The sequence below is a fragment of the Temnothorax longispinosus genome, chromosome 6, assembly GCF_030848805.1.
Source record: "Temnothorax longispinosus isolate EJ_2023e chromosome 6, Tlon_JGU_v1, whole genome shotgun sequence".
In the NCBI taxonomy this organism is placed as follows: Eukaryota; Metazoa; Arthropoda; class Insecta; order Hymenoptera; family Formicidae; genus Temnothorax; species Temnothorax longispinosus.
In genome coordinates this window covers 17,837,338-17,856,579 of record NC_092363.1, presented here as the reverse complement: position 1 = coordinate 17,856,579, position 19,242 = coordinate 17,837,338, and the positions used below count along the sequence as shown (strand labels likewise).

Sequence of the window (19,242 nt, the reverse complement as noted above, 5' to 3'; positions counted from 1 at the left end):
CGCCCCGCATAAACGAGACGATTTTACTACAAATGTAACAACGTATTACGTGCGTGTCCTGCTCCCTTTAGTCCCTTTTAAATTTTATTGTATAGAACGCGTGAATATCTCTCATATACTCTTCGCCTGGCGTCAAACCGTGTAATCCGTCTTACGTTTGTATTCAACGCTAAATGGGATTATCCAATAATTCGAAACTGCGGATATAAGATACAATTATAATTTATAAATTTACATTTACAAGGCTTATGTCATAATATAATTTTAATATTAAAAGAACCTTACACACATTAAAAAAAAAAAAAGGAAAGAGAAAATAAAATGCTATGTTGAATTTCAGCCGGTCACAACGTACAATGTGACTAATGCTCTAGTCGATCATTTAACAGGTTTTATAAAACGTATTAGACACTTTTCGTCATTTAAAAAATCGATTGTACAACGTTTAAGATCTCGGATCTCGTATACAGAAAGTAAATCAGGTATAGGCTGGCAAGAAGCTCATCGTGTGTCATTCAATTCTTCTTGGCAGTCTCTCAAGTTTTAAAAGAAGGTGGCTGCTTCGTTAATTCGAATTATTAGTGATATCGTGTAGTCAGTAAACGATACAATTGCGATAAGTGCCCTGCAATTATAATTACAAGATGTGTGTCCCTATACATAATTCAAAGCTATCCTATATTTCAGACTTAAAAACTAGAATACAAGCTAGCTTTCCACATTGCAAATAAGGGAATAAATCGGATCGATAATAATATAATAATGAGAACCTACAACAATAAATTACGTAAGTGAATAAATATGTATCAAAATATATGAATATGAAACAAGTCCATCCATATTGAAATAAAAAGAATTTCTTTTTCGTCGGACAAAAAAAAAATACAACTTTGGCTCTTCGTGTACGCCAGATGAAAGAAATGCTGTCAGGTGTGTGCATAACATATCGATCAAGATGAAGTTAAGTCAAGCATCGTGTTGGTGTCCTCTAACGCTGGCAATGGTAACTCATTCTTCTCCTCCTCGATTCTGGCGTCCGACATCTTTAGGAACTTGATTACCTTCTCGGTAGCGGCGATTCCGCAACTACTCACTTCGTTCTGCGAAACGAAACATGCGAAACATGAATAAAAGTTGCCACGCATTTTCCCAGGATAAAACGGGACGTAATATGCGGGATATTCTACAACGGGATAATTACCGATGCCGTCAGATTCATGAAGTTGAAGAACTTTTGAAGTACAGATACCATAGTGGCGAAGTTCTTGTCCGGTAGTCTACTTCGTACCAGCGACTCGTACTCCTGGACAACAGAAACGAAAATTTACTAAGAAAAAAAAAAGACCCGTGCTTATTCCTTAATGTATTAATGGACGAGATGTGTAACACAGGGATTAATCGTACTTTTCACTTATATCGCGTTTAATCTTTACCTTGTTATCCATTATTAAGTATCCAAGTAACAGTACTACGTATGATCCGATCAACGTATGCTCCATATGTCGTCCAGCTTTCTGTAATACTGTGAAATAACAATCATAAATCACAAATGCATCTGGACGTTCTAATAAAACATATAGATTATATCTCGGAGAAAACATGAGCATATTAGATTTTTTTTCCTTTAATAAGACTTCTAAAAATCTTTGTCGATTGTTTGATGTTAGATGTATATAAGAATTTAATTTTTTTAGAAATTGTATTTAATAAATGAGATATATAGAGCGATACAGTAATTTTTTTTACAATTTTGTCAAAATATACATTGTTAAATGCTGACTTGTTTAAAAAATGCGCGTATTATGCATTATTATTAATATATAACAAACTTTGAGCAATATTGTAAATATATAAAGGTAGATATATATGCATGCGCGGAAGTAAACGTAATACGAACATTTTGTAACGGTCTCTTCGATAAATTCTTCCTGAGATTTAGTAGTGGTCGATACCGTTTCCGTTTGCTCGGAATCTTTCTTTCCGTCCAGGATCGCGTCCGTTTTCTGTTCCTCGGCACGCGCAAGTTCCTCTTGTTTGTAAAACAAATCGATCAACGACGCCACGCCGCTTTCCTCCGCTGAAATTATTTAGATAGAAAACAACGGTTTTGTATGTTTACGATCCACGTGCGCTAAAATTGAAACAGTGTCAATATCAAAGCAAGAAATACCTACCATCAAAAATATTTTCTGACGACGGAGGTGCCTTGGAGTCAATGAGAAGTTGCTTGTTATCGTCACACTGCTCCACCAAATTTATCAATAGGATTAATGCCAACATCATCATGTCAAACCGCTTTTCTTCCGGGAGTGATTCAGGCACGCGTAATAAAAGAAACAAGCTACAGTCCAAAACGCCAACTTGTGCGCCAACTGATTTGCTACCAAAGGCTGCGTAAAAAAATACGTTATTAGGCTAAATTAATAATGAAAACACAATATAATCAATGAACGAGTAGAAAAATCGTAGACAACTACTTAATTTTTCACTAATAATTGCAAAAATTGGTAATATCGAGAAAAAAAATCTTACATTGTCCGTTGAACCGATGGGTCAGATTGATGAGAACTTTAATAATTGCAAAAAGACATTCTCTAACAACAGCACCGGTAGAACTTTTATCGCTTGGATCTGTTGTTGGATGAACGGGAATCTCTTGTCCACATAGATGATATAAACTAGCTAACGTGCTTACTAATATTCCTTCTCCGTACTTTAATAAATACACCTGATTCTCTTCGTTCATATGAGTTACCTAAAAAGAACGTCATTTCTCGTCGTTAGTCACAGTCTTCTTTGTAATACGGCGAACGTAATATCGGGGGGGGGGGGAAAGCACTTACATTTTCTAAGACGCGTAAACATCTGTCAACTTTACGTAATTTGTCTAATAAAGGATCTGTCCAGCCAGAGCTTAAAACATTCTGGCTGTTAATATGACGGTGACATTCTCGAATTGTCTTTACAATATGCTCCAAGCCACCTAATTCTCGTAATTCTTCTTTGAACCATTCTCCAGCGCGCTTTGACGTAAGACTCAAGAGTGTCTCCATAGCGAGCTGACCAACCTGTTAAAAGCGGCGTATTTCCGAATTATTCGAAAATAGAAACAAAGGTACGTAAATCGCGTACGTATGTACAAGAATAAATATGAATGAATGCAGAATGCGTATTAAAAAATTGCTTACGGTGATATTATCTAGATTTAGATGCTTAGCGTGTCCTTGAGCTTGTATATCAGCGCATAACTGACGCACTTTTTCTTTGTTTTTCAGTAATTCAGCATGACTGAGACCACAATCGTCAAGAGCATCCTTATGGCTGGCATCAGATTCTAATAGACTTAACATTAATTCCAAACAATCGCGATCAAGATCCATAGCCAGACGATCTTGACTTAATACAAACATTACTGTAGCTGTGCATAGACCAAGACTCTGCAAATAGTAACAATAATGTCAACAATAATGCAATTAATTATATTGTATGTTAGAAAATCGAATGAACAAGAAAAGCATTTACACAACATGTAAATGTGTACGGATACGTGGAAATGAATAGAACTTTGTGTCGTGTGCGAGAGAGCGTCTATACCTGATCTTTAGTTGCATCATGAAGAGCTTTAAAAAACTTGGCAACAGTTCCATGAGCACGCACGTGCATACGAAATGCAGGAGCCATACATTTACTTGCTAATCGTATGGCTGAAAGGCAACGAGTAGCATTCGGATTATTCTCTCTCAAAGTGTCCAAGATATATTCCACATCGTCATTAAACTCCTGGAATTCTCCACTTTCTTGTATCTGATGAGCTTTCTTTACATTCTTTACTACAGTATAGAACTGCAAGGCAAGGTAAAAGCTAAATAAATATATGCGTCGAGTCGAAATAAATCACCTATACAAGGTATGATTACAATGCATTTTTTTACATGTATAATTCGATGTCTTATATAACTGGAGACGGGAAATAATCCCGCTCACTAATTGTAATTTATAACAAGAAGACTTTATGAAAATCTTTTATCAATAAAATCCCTGTATCATAATGGATCCACCAAAAGAAACAATCAATATTCCAAGATATAATGACTGTATTATTCGTAGGGTACTCACCCCTTTAACTTTTTTGCCGCAGCGAACGCTCGTGACCATGTCGGCATCGTCCTCGAAATCCGCATCGGCCGCGGGATAAGTCACGACTCTCGTCAACTGCGAGGGCTCGAACTCTTCCTCGTACGCCACCGGTCCGGCGTTGCTGGAACCGGACGCGGTGGTCGGCGTGCTGTTGCCGGTGTTAGGCGTATCCGCAGCGGTGGACTCCTTGTCGCTGTCGCACCACTTGTGCTTGTACAACGCCCGTCTCTTATTCCCGTTCGTCGCGCCGGTCGAACGGCTCTTGAAGATACTGCCTTTCTTGGCGGCGGCGGGCTTGGTCGACGAGACGCTCGTCGACGGCGGGTCCGAGGTCTGCGACTCCGAGATCGTGCTCGTCACGTGCAGCGCGATCTCAGTCTCGGCGTTCCCACTGGCACCCTCACTGTCGTCACTACCTGAAAACCAATCCTGATCGACCAAGGTCTTGGCCGCGATCTCGACCGTGGCGACGGTCTCGGTCGGTCCGCGTGTAGGTAGCTCCGGCTCCGATTCGAGATCAAGCTCTGCCTCCGGCTCAGCCTCGGCTTGCTGCGCGACCACGACCGGCTCGACCGCAGCTTCATCGCTCGGGATATCTATGGAGCAATGTTGTTCAATTTGGTTCGCGACGCTCTCCGGCGTTGCCTCTTCCGCGTTCTCCGTATTGTCATTGTCATTGTCGTCGATACCGGCGGCCAAAGCTACCGGTGGTGCTACTTGCGGCGACGGTGGCGATGGTGCTGGCGGCGATGGCGGCGGTGGTGGTGGTGGTCTCGCGTCAGAATCGCTCGACAGTATATCGATCAGCTCTTGAGTCGTGGTTGGCAGTGGCTGATCGCGTCCGATCAACGGCTCGATCGTCGGTTTGGACGAATACGTTGAGCTGCAGTCAGTCTTAACGATGTCGTAATGGGAGATAAGAGTGTTATTGGAGTCCGTCACCGATTTTCGCAGCGTCAGCGAGAGGCCGGAGCCGTGCGAGTTGGGGGTGACCGGTGTCGTCGACGGCGGTGCCACGACGGAGGTCGTCGCCGTCGTGTCCAGGTGCAGATTCTTGGCGCGACTACGCGTGGTCCTACGCATGTCCGAATTCTCCAACGGGATCGACACGGTGGAGACGACGGGTTGATGCGCACGCAAGGATCTATGATCGGACTTGAGCGTCGTCTCCGTATTGAACGTCTTACGCTCGATGTCCACCTTCGAGGGACTAGCGAGGGGAGTGGAGATCCTGTAGGTGTCGGTCTCGGGCGACTCCTGAGCGTCCTGGTGCACGTCCCCGCAAACCAATCGCGCCGTACCCTTGCATATTCTCAGGACGATCGGCGGTTTGCTCTCCTCCCGATTGGGGGTATCGGGCGTACCGGTGCTATCTAAAGTTTCTACTACTTTCTTAATTGGAGTTTTCGTTACAGCCTGCTGTTGCTGCTGCTGCTGCTTCTGCGCTGGCTGCTGCTGCTGCGGGGGTTGCTTCGGAGCACGGGCCCTCCCGTATTGCGAATCAGGTACTTGTCTGTAAATTGCCACATCCTGGCGAGATTCTTCCACCACAGGCGGGACATTTCGGCTCTTGAAGAACTTCTTCGGCTTGACAACCGCCGGGGACGCGTCTGACTTGTTGTCCGGATCGGTCTCAAAGGAGAACGGATCCTTTCCGGGATTAACGCGATTCTGATTCCCATAATCGAGTTTCACTCTCTTCGCGCCGAAAGTATGTATATCATCTCTCCTCCCTGAAAGTGGAACAAATTCGAAATATTATATCACATATTTTCCCGCCGTTAATGACAACCAAAGACGGTTTGTTAAATAATTCTAACAGTATTAATTTAAATCAGAGTTCTTCTAAATAGAGAAAAATTTTGATTAAGGAAAAGCGTTTATGTATTAATATGACAAAATAAAATATGCATTTGTGCATAAACAACGTTGTATAAAATACAAAAATCTTATACTTTATATATAATATTGTAACTGTGGAATCATTCTATTAAATTTTCAAGTTTCTAAATTAAACTCCGCTGAGAATGGAGCCATTTGGTATCATTGCCATTTAACGTTGAAATTATATCATTGGCGTAAGATCAACAATCGATTGTGCCAGCTTCTAAAAATAAATTCTGTCAATTTATATTATTTTTACGTTACAGAAATAAATTATGCCTAGTCACAACTTTACGATACAGATTAATTTATAGGATTTACAAATATAGGAAAAACACTAACGTCCATTTCCACCAATGCAGATTAATTTTAATCTTGGTTTAAATTACTTTTTGTCTTTTTCTAATTCTTGGAACTTAGATAAAAAGATAAAAAGTAAGTTAAACCGAGAATTAAAGTTAATCTGCATCTTGGTAGAAATGGAGTTATAAATCTGTTATGCTCATGTTATGATCAAGGTTACGCATTAGTAGCATGCCATCATTCTTTCCAGATACAAAAATTTCGCGTATAAATTATAAATTTACAAAGCTTCCTCTCTTCCAATTGTAAACATGGCAGATTCATCTCCAAATATTTCAATGTAAAAAAATTTGACAGTCAGCATGGTCAGCGTACAGAGCCAGAATCTAATTGTTTACAAAGCTGTTTTGTACGCCGTGCACGAGATATTTCCCTCCGCGATAAGCTGGCTTGATCGCCAGGAAAGCGCTGTCGCGGCCCGTCGTGGTTGCCGCGCTACATCGCGTTTACATACGTAAACAGCGCGTAAGGTTGCGTACCGTTGATGTTCGTGCTCCTGATGGACGTGAAGGACGTGATGCCCCATTTGCCGACGGTGCCCGCGGACTTGGCGGCGGACGGCCGGTTGCTGTTCTCGCGGAAGAGCTTGTCGAACTGGATGCTGCCGGGCGTTACACTGCTGACCTTGCGGCTGTAGGACTTGGTGTAACTGCGGGACGTCATTGTGCGCTCGTCTCGTGGTACCTCTTCGGCATCGCAGGGTATATGATACGGCGGATAATGACGCAATCTAATTTCCTCGTGCCTCGTCGATGACGGAGGCGGGCTGCTCAGGCTGCTGCTGCTGCTGTTGCACGCGCGCGCCGCGCGCTCGCTCGCTCGGTCTCACGACGAGGGTGCCCCGCGAGTGCCTCCTACGGGGGGACAGACATCGACAGGGGGGGCGTGAGAGCGCGATATTATCGCCTACCCCCCTCGCGCGGAGATCCGGGGCCCCGAGGATTCAGCTGCGGCGGGCGGCGGTGTCCCGCGGCGGTGCGATAACGTGCACCGAAACAAACGCCATATTCCGAGCCACTCCGACGCGCACGGGGGACGAACGGGGCCTTCTCGCGCGCTCGCTCGCTCTCGCTCTCTCTCACTCTCTCTCGTTCGCTCGGTCGCTCGCTCGCGCGCGACGCCGAGACGACGAAACGAAAGACGAAATTCGATTAACGATCGCGGAGCGATCCCGGTCGGGCGCCGAGCCGCACGTCGCTCGCGGTACTCCCTCGGCACTTACTGCTGAACGCCTCCGCCGTCGTCACGCCGTCGCTACTCCGCTTCTTTTCCGCCGCTCGGCTACCATCAATTTCTCAGACTCGTGGGGATTATTAATCATCAACATAGATCTCGAGCCATCTGCCGATGTTTTTCGTTTCGGGATTTAGATGCACGTACAAGAGGAGGTGTATGCGTGTATATATATATACACATATATATGTATATGCGCGGGAGGAGAAGGGAAAAGGAATGGAGTTGTCACGTACAGTCAAATACACAGTGCGCGGAGTCACACGATGTCTCTTGCCGGTCTTGCCGTCTCCATCAGCAGATGACGCTCCGTGCTCCGTCTCGGCCACCCTTATGGAAGGTTCACACCACCACACACCACTGCGTCCACCTGCGTCCGTGTGAGTCGTAATTAGTGAGAAATCGACCAATCACAGTCGATTATTCTCCTCAAATTCGATAAAATGCCTTTTTTTTAAAATGATGAAATAAGAAAAATAAAATTGTGGAGTTTTTAAAAAAGCTATGAAGAATTATTTATTTTATCACCTTCTCTTTTGCTTTTCTCTTTTTAATAACTCGTATACTTAAATCTTTGCAGGCTTATTGATTGAAATAGATTGTTAACCGAATAAAAATTTTTTTTTTGTTAAATCCTTGTTGACTGCGTTAATAAACCAGGGTACCTATTCTTGAAATCGTTCGTTATGAACGAAAAGGTGAGGATTACTTATTTCCTTTCTGCACTCTAAACAGGTTCACTCGCTCTTTGCAGCCGAACTTTTCTCATCTCTTCCTCATTTTCCCTCTATCTTTTTTCAACGTCTGATTATGTATCTGTCTCATTTCAAGTGCAGAAGGTACAACGTAGTGCAGCTACAAGGAACAGTTGTATATATGTACAATACGTGTTGACTGTCGAAGTCACTGTCAGAGTCAGCTGTCAAACGTGCGGGATGTCAGAGAGAGACTGATCGGCGACCCGACGACGCACGCCAGCTGAGAGATGGACCGCACGAAGTCTTAATTCTACCTTGGACCGCGAATGTTGATAACGATCGCTCAACTCCAGTTTTCAACCTCGTCCAAAGCTGCTTCTTGAATATATATAGGGCGTATAGGCGTGTAATAATCTATGAATTTAGGCGTATTCAACAGAGTTAATCTCAAGGTGCTTATATCTGAAAAATTTTCCACTTATTGTTAGTTACGTCCATTTTTAATCGTGGGAAACACACGTCTCGATTTACATACTATTTGTAGTCACACTTGTGTGCTTAATCTCAGTTATCTTGTATTTGGTGCCTCTGATTCTCTAAAGTTATCAAAAATGGGAGGAAAACTTAATGTCTTTGCGTGTCTTCAGGATTCCCAAGGAGGGATGTATTCAGAATGGGCCTCGCTGAGCACTCTGATCCAACAAGGCTCGGAGGAAAGCCAGAGCGTGCTGGAGAAGTTCCCCCCTGGCGCGGGGAAGGAGGTCGCGCTGTCCATAGTCCGCCAACTCGCCGCAAATCTCGGCATCACCCAGGCGGGAGAACCCAGTCCGCTCTCCACCGACAGGGAAGTTCAATGGTGCATGGAGGTGATATGCTTCGGCCTGTCGCTGCCGCTGGCCGAGCACGACACCGTCAGGGATTGCGTGAACATATACTGCGAGTGGCTGTCCGCTCTGTACTCGACGCCGAAGATCTCTGTGCCCAGGCCGATCGTGGACGACCCGAACTTCTACGCCAGGAAGATCATAAGTCATTTTTACAATCTGTTCGTGCCGAGAAAAGGGGAAGGTGAGAGACAAGACTCGGGTTTTCTTTACGTACGTCAAAGTTGCTCGCCCGATTTCTTTGATAAAATTTCATTTTCTTTCCCAAAGTCTGGCCTTTTCTGTATCAGGATCTAGGTAATCCATGATATATATGACTTTTCCGCGAATACACATTAGCAAAATGTGTTTCTTGTATCAATATTGGATATCTGTGAGACACGTTACCCTTCGATAAATATTTCTAGGTACAGACACGATAAATCGGCAAGCTGTCCTGTGTCATCGAGTACTCAGGACTTTGCAGCAAATCGCGAGAGGCCCAGCGACTCTAGAGAGAGAAACTTGGGAGAGTCTGTTATTATTTCTCATCGGTATTAACGACGCGCTGTTAGCACCACCGGCAACGAGAGAGGATGCGGGAGAACAATTGTGCGAGAGGGTGCTCGGTGTATTGCTAGAGGTACGGGAATACTGGTCGATTAACGACATGGACGTTTGTAAATTTAGAGAATAACTTTTTTTTTCCCAGGTCTGGCTGGTCGCCTGCGAACGCAGTTTTCCTTCACCTCCGTTGTGGCGAACGTTACGAGAGTCCTGCCTGCGATGGCGTCACAGATTGGCTCTGGTGGAACAGTGGAATCGCGTGTGCCTCGCTCTTACGGCGAGGCTGTTGCACATTATGTACGGGCCGATGTTTCCCGAATTGAAAATAAGTATGTGTCTCTAATAGAGTGCACGTCTCGTTTAACAGAGCTCGTACGTTGTTTTTAGCGTGCTGTACTATGATAAGCAAAACTATTATTCATAGGCGAGGAAGACACGCAACTGGTATCACCTACCATGTCGGACGAGGCGGTGGCGCAGGCATGGTACAGGCTGTTGCGTACCATCGGCGATCCCGTGGACCTGTGCAGACCCGCCGTCGTCTCGCAAACGCAAGCATTTCTGCAGTACGCTATCGCCAGCCCTAACGTCATAGATCCGTGCCAGCATCCGTGTCTGCAAAGTTTGCCGCAGATATTTCTGAAAGCTGTAAAAGGCATAGCGGGTCAGGTCGATGCCTTTTTGGGTAAGTCCAGGCTGTCGATCCGGATCGGAACGTTAAATTCGTGATCTACCCTCGAAGGCTATGCTGTAACTTGTAAATTATTACACAGAGGCTAGGCGGTGTCGAATGTACATTTCCTGAAATTCGTTTCTACCTATGAGACACTCGCACACCTGTCGGCTTGTTCGCTTGTTACCTGGTGGCGGTTGCACATTGTCGCGAATGTTTTAGGAGTTTCACAGGCATGCTGCTGGGAGGAGTGTTGCGTGTCCAACGTCACGTCGGGAAACAGCGGCACTGGCAGCGGGGGTGTCGGTTGGGACAGGTCGAACAGTAGGGATCAGCCTCAGCCGTCTCCCACACCCCCAACACAACGCAGACTTGCCAAAAGTTTCAGTGTCACTCCTTCCGCAGTCACTAAGGGTATCTCAGTGCAATACTTTTTCTCGCCGTTACGTCGATACTGTTGCTCAATCAGTCAATTGTCTTCTCCGCTAAAATCTAAAGTCACGAATACTGTATAGCACTCATTTTGTATCATAATGTTTTCTTTTTATACTATATTCTGTATACTTTATATTATATTATTAAAATTTGCTCCAATAAGATATACAACAATTGTGAATTATTAGTCTTTAGTGAACTTGTACTCCATGGCACTTCATTCGTCGCTGTTACAAAGCATCCTGTAGAAACGCGTAAATATTTTACAGGAATCCCGAAAGCGTCGTTAATCGGATTGACGACAAGCCGTGTAACTAGTACACCGCCGATGCTAATATCCAATTCCGGACCGTCATCCGCTTCGAGTACTGCATGTAATAACATTTTTATAAGTTCACAATTATATAGCGGAGATATCTCCGTTTTGATCACACGCGTGTGATTTACAGCTATGACCTCGCTTGGCCAGGACATTAGACCTCCTTTAGCTCCAGGACGACCCAAGTGTAACAGTATACTGCATCTCTTCGGGGAATGGTTGTTCGAGGCCGCGTTTATCGGTACCGAAGGTTGGTCGCAGAACTTACCGCGTAAGTATCGCTTTATGTGAGATAAAAGAATGTCTTACGCATGGTTGTATTTTATATGCGATGATCGTCTCGTGAGCAGAACCGTCAGGCGCTTCAAAACGTCCGTCATCGGTACTTGTGGACGGGCCGAGTTCTCTGCAGGAAACCGTGAGCGACGTACCGCCGACACTTTGCATAGACCGCTACGAGTCTGGCAGAGCGGAGGCATTGGGCGCCCTGTGTAGAATCTTCTGCGCCAAGAAAACAGGCGAAGAGATCTTACCCGTGTACCTGGCCAGATTTTACCAGGCGATGTATCACGGCCTCAAAGTCGACGAGGTAGTATCCGGTTGCAGCTCATATTTTTTCGGATAGACCTCGAAAGAGATAGAAGTAACCTGCGTGTATTCAATTTGTTTTCAGTCTCGCGAATGTGGCGAAACATTAGCGAGTATTCTGTTGAATTCGGCTGATCTGTTTCGCCTCGATTTGAATGGTATACAAGTCCTGGTGCCGGCCGTGTTGTCCGCTCTGGAGGTGGTCCTACCGGAGAAAGACCTGAAGCTGAAATCTAATATGGTATCAAAGCCGGACTTGCGAAGGGCCTCGATACATCTGCTAATATCAATGTTAACGCTGCCTCTGCATTTTCAGGTAAACATAAGTATAATTTTCTTTTCTTTCCTGAATTGCTTTAATAAAATTTATTAATGTTTAATAAATTGTCATACTCAACACGGACGCGATCACATAATTGAAGAAGTCTGTACGTGAATATTTCATTGCAGAACCTCGCCATTAAGGAGCTTCCGATATTCCCAGGCACGAATTTATCCGAGAGAAGTCCCGTAACGTTTGTACAATTAAAACCGAGACTCATGAATCTACTCATAAACGCTTTACAAGTGGAGACCGATCCTCAGAATACACATATGCTATTGGGTAAGTTGATAAAGGGGTACCGCTATTGAAATTGAGATTGTTTGCGATTTAACTTTCGCTCTTGCAACGTGTATCTTCAATTGAATCCTCTATTTACGATGATGATCAATGAAAAATTCATATTTCTTTGACAAAGTTAATTTTCTATGGAACCAAAACTTAAAAGAAAGAAATCAACATTCCGTTGAGAAGTAGAAAATTATATAGATAAAAATAAATGTTGACGTGTAAATAATTCTTGTCAGGTGCTTTGTTACTGAGCGTACAAGATTCTGCAGCAGCGGAAGAAGTGGAACAGGTCACGCAACCCGACGCGGTAGCCAGTGACTCGGCAACTAATTTATTATCTTCAGGTTCGTCCTTGATACTAAATGATATTAGCTTGCACTCGGATAAATGCACTGTTTTGAGTTTCTTTAGTAACTTCTGTCTGTTCAAATTTTATAAATGATCTTGTGATCATAGGCACTATTTTTTATGTGTCATATGACAAAGAGCGGTATAAACATTGCTTTACTGTTATTTTATATAAGAAAATAATTGGCATTCTTCTTTAGATTGCCCATGAAGAGTGTAAAAAGTAATGTGATAATTAGATAAAGAACGATTCTTTAAAAGTAATTCTCAAAGTAATAACTTTAAAGCAATAATTTAACAATTAATTTTACTAATTTTACGAGATACAATAAAACTTGTTATTATAATTTTATAGAATTGTTTTATGATCTATGGATAACGCCTATGATCACGACTGGGTTTTTTCTCTGATGCCAATAAGATAGCAATGTCCCAGTATACTGCTACTTTATTTAATACAGAGACTTTTTATTAATATTCATCGATAGCTTATGAATGGGAGTAAATCAGTATGAGGGCGCAAAATATTCGAATTACAATGCTTAATGTCACCTCTCATCGTATCAGCTTTACACGTGCTTATATATGAAACGTTAATTTTTTTTATTGTTATTACGAATTGTGTTCCGTTGTGCGTTTCGCCATTGTACCGTCTTATCATCGCTTAATATAGTCACCAGCGATTCGGCCAGTCAAATAAGTATATCCAGTGATCAGCGATCAATTGGCGATGCCTCTGACATTGCAACCCTTCAAGAGGAATGCATTGCGTTTGGTAAATACAAATACTGTTTTATCTTGCTACACTATCTTGCTAGAAAAATCGCATTCGAAGACATTCGTAGAGTGCGAATTTCATTTTTGCTTGACGTTTATGTCTTTATCGTTATGTTCAAAATTTTTGAGAAAAGATGTATTTATTCTCTTTTCCTTTCTCTCTTTCTCTCTCACTATATATATATATATATATATATATATATATATATATATATATATATATACGTAGCATTTGTTATATTTACAAATATTATATATGTATATATTTACTGGTGTAAAACATAGACATGTGTGATATTATTTCTTATAGACCTAGAGACTAAATGAGAGGGACATTCTTACAGATTCCGCCCACGCTCTTTTTGTACGAGCAACGTACTTGGTGTGTCACCGTTTGATTTCGTCATGGAAGACTGACTTGAACATCTCTCTAGCAGCACTCGAGATGCTATCGGGATTAGCACGCACACGCATTCGCGAAACAGGTAGCAAGATCAATGCAGATTAATTGTATCTGCAAGATTTAAATTTCGTTATACGCGTATATACTTATATATATATCTTACATATGCAAGAAATATAGATACTTATCTCCTGTCTTGTTTCAAATAATTCTGCATGCAGCAAGGAAACTCACAGGTTCGATATCTGTCAGATAAAAATTGTCAGCTCTAACGTTGAACGCTCTTGGAACAAAGTGCGCGTCGAAACGCTGTGTATGTATTGCAGATGCTCTGGAATGCAAGAGGGCGGTAAAATGGTTGTGCGACTACATTTCGTATCAGTGTTGGCGTCCACCTCCGGCGCACTCTAAGGATCTCCATTCGTCCATCGTCGCGGCGTTTACTTGCCTGACAACCTGGCTAACTGCCCATCCGCAATTGTTACAGGTTGGCGACTTTTTATGGATAATTTACGAAATTAATCTTACTTGAAATTCTATATATACATTGATTCTTTTTTTCTGCTGTTGAAGGACAAAGACTGCTTGACTACAGTATTGGAAGTCGTCGAGCTCGGAGTGTCGGGCACCAAGAGTGTCGGAAAACCGGGAGAACCTATCAAAATGAAAGACGAAAAAGAGCTAAAGCCTGCTTCTATGCGCGTAAGAGACGCTGCCGATGTTCTTCTCACTATTCTGTTGGAACAGGTTTGTTTGCCACAGTATAACATATAAAAAAAAGACACATGAGTGCGCGGTAATCAAAGATATTTAATGCTAGAATTTGAATCTTTTGGTATTTCTAGGGATTTATATTAAGATTTTTTTTTCAACAGTTCTTAAGAATTTTTAATCGAAGAAGCTATCTCCTTCAATTTCGTCGAATTTATTTATAATTGTACTTCTCTCTGTAGGTCGGTTACTTTCCAAGCGCCTGCGGGGCACAATCGCTTTCGTCATTGTTGGACGAAGTATCTTTGCTTCGGCACTGCAACAGCTGGACCGGTGGACGCGTGGCACGACAAGCGGCCGTCGAGAGATTTCGTTACTTCGTGTCCGAGAACGCGATTGTGTTAGCGCTGTTGGAGGAACCACTGGGGAACGATCAGGACCCTCAGCCGACCGTGACGGTCCTAATCCGTGGACCGTTCGGCAGACACGCGTGGACGATGCAGCTCCGTCATTTACCGCGTCATCGATCCAGCATCAGAAGTATAAACAGCAATCCCGGACGACCCTTGCCGTTAGCTGAAGCCGCACCACGAACGGATTATAAACCGAGATTCTTCCCAGATAATGTAGATCGCATTCCTCACTGTAAAGTGTAAGTGAACGCCTGCAGCAGATCTTAAATCAAGACAGTTTACAAACTTTATTCCTCAATTATATTTAACTTAGGGCTATAAGTATTCGAATATATTTAAAATAAATTAAAGTAAATTAGATGTAAAATTTCCAAAATATAAATGATACAATTCTGATTAGACGTGATATTCAAAATACTCGGCTATTTGAGTTAATTGGAATCGCACTTTACAACATTCTAATCCAAACGATATTTAATTGCGTGATTTTCATGGCAGGGATGAATCGATACCGAGTCTCGAAGCAGTTATGAGTGACAACGATGCTGTACGTGATGAACATCAGATCCTCGTGCAGTTCTTAGAACGTCAGATAACGCTCGAGTCGAAGCATGACAATGGTAGTGTAAAGGATGCAGAAGACAAAACCGATGAATGCGTACCGCCCCAGGTCTGTCACGAGTTCCAAACGGCTCGTCTATTCCTGAGCCATTTCGGTTTTTTAAATATGGAACCTAAGGAGAACGAGGAATCCAGAAGTAGCGGGCTAATCGCTCTCGATCCGACCATCCCTGGTTTCTGTACGGACTTGGAAACTCTGGACAATATCAGTCCGCGAACGTGCGACACCGTTCACATCTTTTACGTAAAAGCTGGTCAAAAGTCTGCCTCCGAAATATTGTCAAACGTGGTAAGACATTGGCTTTTCAATCATAGTTTAGAATAACGATAATATATATATTATTGTTTTTATCTATTCTATGTTGTAAATTTTCCTTAAAAAAAAGAAGGCACAACTTCACGCTACACATCTTACGTTCACAGCTGCACGAGGAGAATGTGTCGCCAAATTTCTTGGAATTCTTAAGCTCTCTCGGTTGGCCCGTTTCCGTGTCAGGTCACGCGGGCTGGACCGGCCACGTATCTACTTCGTGGAGAGTAACGGCGCAAGTCAACGTGCCACAGCCAGCTCACAGCAATCACGGTGGTGCCCTTTACAACGGTGACACTCACGTGTTGTATTGGGCGGATGTGAGTTCGGAAATCGCGTTTGTTGTGCCTACGCAGTCGTATCTCATCGCCAGCACGGATTCATTAGAGGAGACCAGTTACAATAGCGATATCAGTGCCAGTGGACAAGGTAAATCTTATAAAGGCGAGAATAGTAATTAAAATACAGATTTTAGAAACATGTCTTTTTTTTTATTTGCTTTCCTATTATCTGCGGAAGACCTTTAGATCATTATGTATAACGAATATGGTTTACTTCTCAGAACCACAGTTTATATTATTTTTTGTTAAAGCCTGGTTTGAACGGAGCATCAGTGAAAGTACGGACACTCGCAGCAGTGGAATGTCACAAAATACAACGCAGACTTCTCGAGCGATGTCGCTCGATTTGGAGAAACAGCCGTCGAGCTTGCCGGGAGCAGGTCCGACGAATTCTTCGAGTGCAGATCCCATCAGGCCTAGAAGGTCGGCAAAGCAAGCTCTGCCGTCTCAAACTAATACAAAAATCATGATTGTGTGGTTGGAGAGTCTGGAAGATCATATCCAGTTCCCGATTGGTACGTTCACTCTTTTTCCCACAAGCAAAACGTCCCAAAATTCGCGATTAATTAATTAATTTGAACGTTTTATTGTATATTTTATCGCCATGCGATGTTATTGTCTTGTATGTATTCTTTGTTGCATCAAATTAAACGCTCTTATTGGATTGTAGGCGATCTGCTTCCTTCCACCTACACCGGGCTGGAACAAGCGAGGACGCTGCAAGCTACCGATGTGCACGTTATCTTTCTTCAAGCCCTCGCTAATGGTTTAATGCGGGTCAGATTGCAGGGGCCGGTTTCGAGAATCAATTTGGCGACGCCTTTAATCGACGGTATGGTGGTATCGAGAAGAGTCTTGGGAACCTTGGTTAGACAAACGGCTCTTAATATGGGACGTAGGAGAAGGCTGGATAACGACAGGTAATAAAATTAATAATGAAGGAGAGATCATACTTCTGTATTCTGTTGATTATATCGCGTTTATATTGAAAAGTTATGTGCATTCTTTTATTTTTTGATAAAACGTATAAATGCATATATTCATGTTTCAGTTATCATCCACCGCACGTTCGAAGACGTCTAAAAATTCAAGAGATGGTACAAAAATATAAAAGAAATTTAACGGACCCAGAGTTATTGACACTTTTATTCAGCAGCACTCAAACTTATTAAGGAATAAGGAATTTTCAAGAATCTCATCTATGAACTTGAGTTTCGGGACAGCGGTAGCCTAATTCCTTTGCTGCTGTTACAAAGTAATTTTTGTAAAATTTAAGGATGGATCTTATACTTTATACTATATATTAAGTATCGGGAAGATAAAGTTATTATCTTCTGAAATAACAGAGAAGATAACATTTACTTCAGAAAATGTAAGTAAACTTTTTTTCCCGATTGTTACAAATTCGTAATAAAGCAGAGCGAGTGATTCTATCTGCATCTATTTCTTATCGAAAGACATGCTCATTGTATTAATAATTCTTTATTTCCAACATCATTTTTCTATATTTTGTTCAGATTCCTTAAATAAAAAACGAGCTATATAATAACGTATCGAAATATAAAAGATAACAATTACAAAATAATAATTCTAACGTTATAACGAAAAATGTTATCAAGTGTCGCACTTTACAAGTTTAAGGTTCCTGAAATCTCGCCGCGGTCATGTTAGATCGTGACGTCAGAGGTGAGAAATGACATGTTGAGAATTCTTGCGCGCTATTTCTAAATAAAAAAATATTTTGATTTAAAAAAAACTTCAGATCGCTTTTTAACACACTTATAAAATATTCTGAAAACTATGACGGCGGCGAATACCCAGGAGCCTTAAAATAAAAACTCTTGGGAGACCATAGTAAAGAAAGATGATAATGATTCGGAGAAAAAGTTATTTACATTTTCTGATTGTTCTCAGTAGACTTTTCACAAATTGATTTTATCTGTCAATGCGTTATGTATATATGTACAAAGATTATTCTCAATCTGAGAAAGAATTGAGCATTTTCAAGAATTTCAATATAAAATTTTCTGATAATCTTAGTTCCCGGTTATTTTACGCACAATTCTGAAACTTAATTCCAAGGATGATGAGAAGGATGATTAAAATGTATTACGAGTGCATTCAATTGACGGATTATATGATTTTCTGATGAAAGAAAAAAGTCTATTAAAAAATAGAAAGATGATGTCGTAGATGAATGTTTCGGGAGAATATATATTTTTGTTATATGATTTTTAATATATGTGTACCACACATAAAAGGCTTTATACATTACTACTTGTAAAATCAGTATTGTAGATAACATTGTAAAAAATAAATTATCTAATTGCATATAATTGAAAGCTATTTCAATATAAATATAAAAAACAGTGGAAAGATGTAATTTATTTAATATTAGTTTACTATGATTATATTTTATACATAAATCTCACCTTGTGTGCATACATATATGCATACAATGATTCTTTTATGTTCACTTTTACCAACGTAGACTAACTTTAATCTTGATTTAACGTACTTTTATTGTTTTTTAATTTTTAGAACTGGAGAAATATAAAAAGTAAGTTGAACCGAGATTAAAAATAAAATCTACATTAGTAAAAATGGACATTAGGGATACGCGTACTATCTACTTTGTTAATTAATCTTATACTTATTAATTGATGTTATTATCTATTAATTATTATAATTAAAAGTATCGTCAGTTTGTGCAACGCTATATTTTTGTTAATTGAAACGGCGAAACTTCTCATGTGCAAGATAAAAGCGATTTCGATTAATGTTAATAAAAAATTACAATAACTTCACAAATTTAATAATATACGAGTAGCGGTTTGTATCGTTATATATTTTGTTTATCGTATAATAATTATCTTCGTAGCTTACCGGATCAAAATTTAAGCGCGCGAACCAATGGTCAAAATGGCGACCACGTGACTGGACAC

The 19,242-nt window shown here is 41.5% G+C and overlaps 2 protein-coding genes across 7 annotated transcripts; one reads left to right on the top strand and one right to left on the bottom strand.

Moving 5' to 3' along the window:
* Positions 1 to 206: 206 nt before the first annotated feature.
* Wapl (wings apart-like) lies at positions 207 to 7,956 on the bottom strand. Its single transcript, XM_071780511.1, has 11 exons — positions 6,864 to 7,956; positions 4,117 to 5,870; positions 3,595 to 3,843; positions 3,189 to 3,437; positions 2,844 to 3,068; positions 2,533 to 2,755; positions 2,175 to 2,390; positions 1,898 to 2,077; positions 1,434 to 1,522; positions 1,202 to 1,303; positions 207 to 1,100 (listed from the first exon to the last, which is right to left on the bottom strand). Exons 1-11 carry the CDS (start codon positions 7,045 to 7,047, stop codon positions 951 to 953), a joined length of 3,621 nt encoding a protein of 1,206 aa, XP_071636612.1. The 5' UTR covers positions 7,048 to 7,956; the 3' UTR covers positions 207 to 950.
* A 527-nt stretch (positions 7,957 to 8,483) lies between these two features.
* LOC139814319 (ral GTPase-activating protein subunit beta) lies at positions 8,484 to 18,053 on the top strand. 6 transcript variants are annotated; one of them, XM_071780503.1, is made up of 24 exons: positions 8,484 to 8,767; positions 8,963 to 9,383; positions 9,470 to 9,496; positions 9,607 to 9,821; positions 9,891 to 10,074; positions 10,170 to 10,430; positions 10,641 to 10,832; positions 11,123 to 11,227; positions 11,303 to 11,422; positions 11,523 to 11,761; positions 11,846 to 12,076; positions 12,211 to 12,364; positions 12,610 to 12,717; positions 13,395 to 13,496; positions 13,843 to 13,983; positions 14,123 to 14,137; positions 14,228 to 14,388; positions 14,475 to 14,648; positions 14,855 to 15,264; positions 15,524 to 15,935; positions 16,070 to 16,385; positions 16,549 to 16,812; positions 16,968 to 17,217; positions 17,349 to 18,053. In XM_071780503.1, exons 1-24 carry the CDS (start codon positions 8,732 to 8,734, stop codon positions 17,467 to 17,469), a joined length of 4,659 nt encoding a protein of 1,552 aa, XP_071636604.1. In that variant the 5' UTR covers positions 8,484 to 8,731; the 3' UTR covers positions 17,470 to 18,053. The 6 variants fall into 6 exon arrangements, with proteins under 6 accessions (XP_071636604.1, XP_071636601.1, XP_071636605.1 ...); XM_071780500.1 differs by having other exon boundaries at positions 11,303 to 11,443; XM_071780504.1 differs by lacking the exon at positions 9,470 to 9,496 and having other exon boundaries at positions 11,303 to 11,443.
* Positions 18,054 to 19,242: the final 1,189 nt, after the last annotated feature.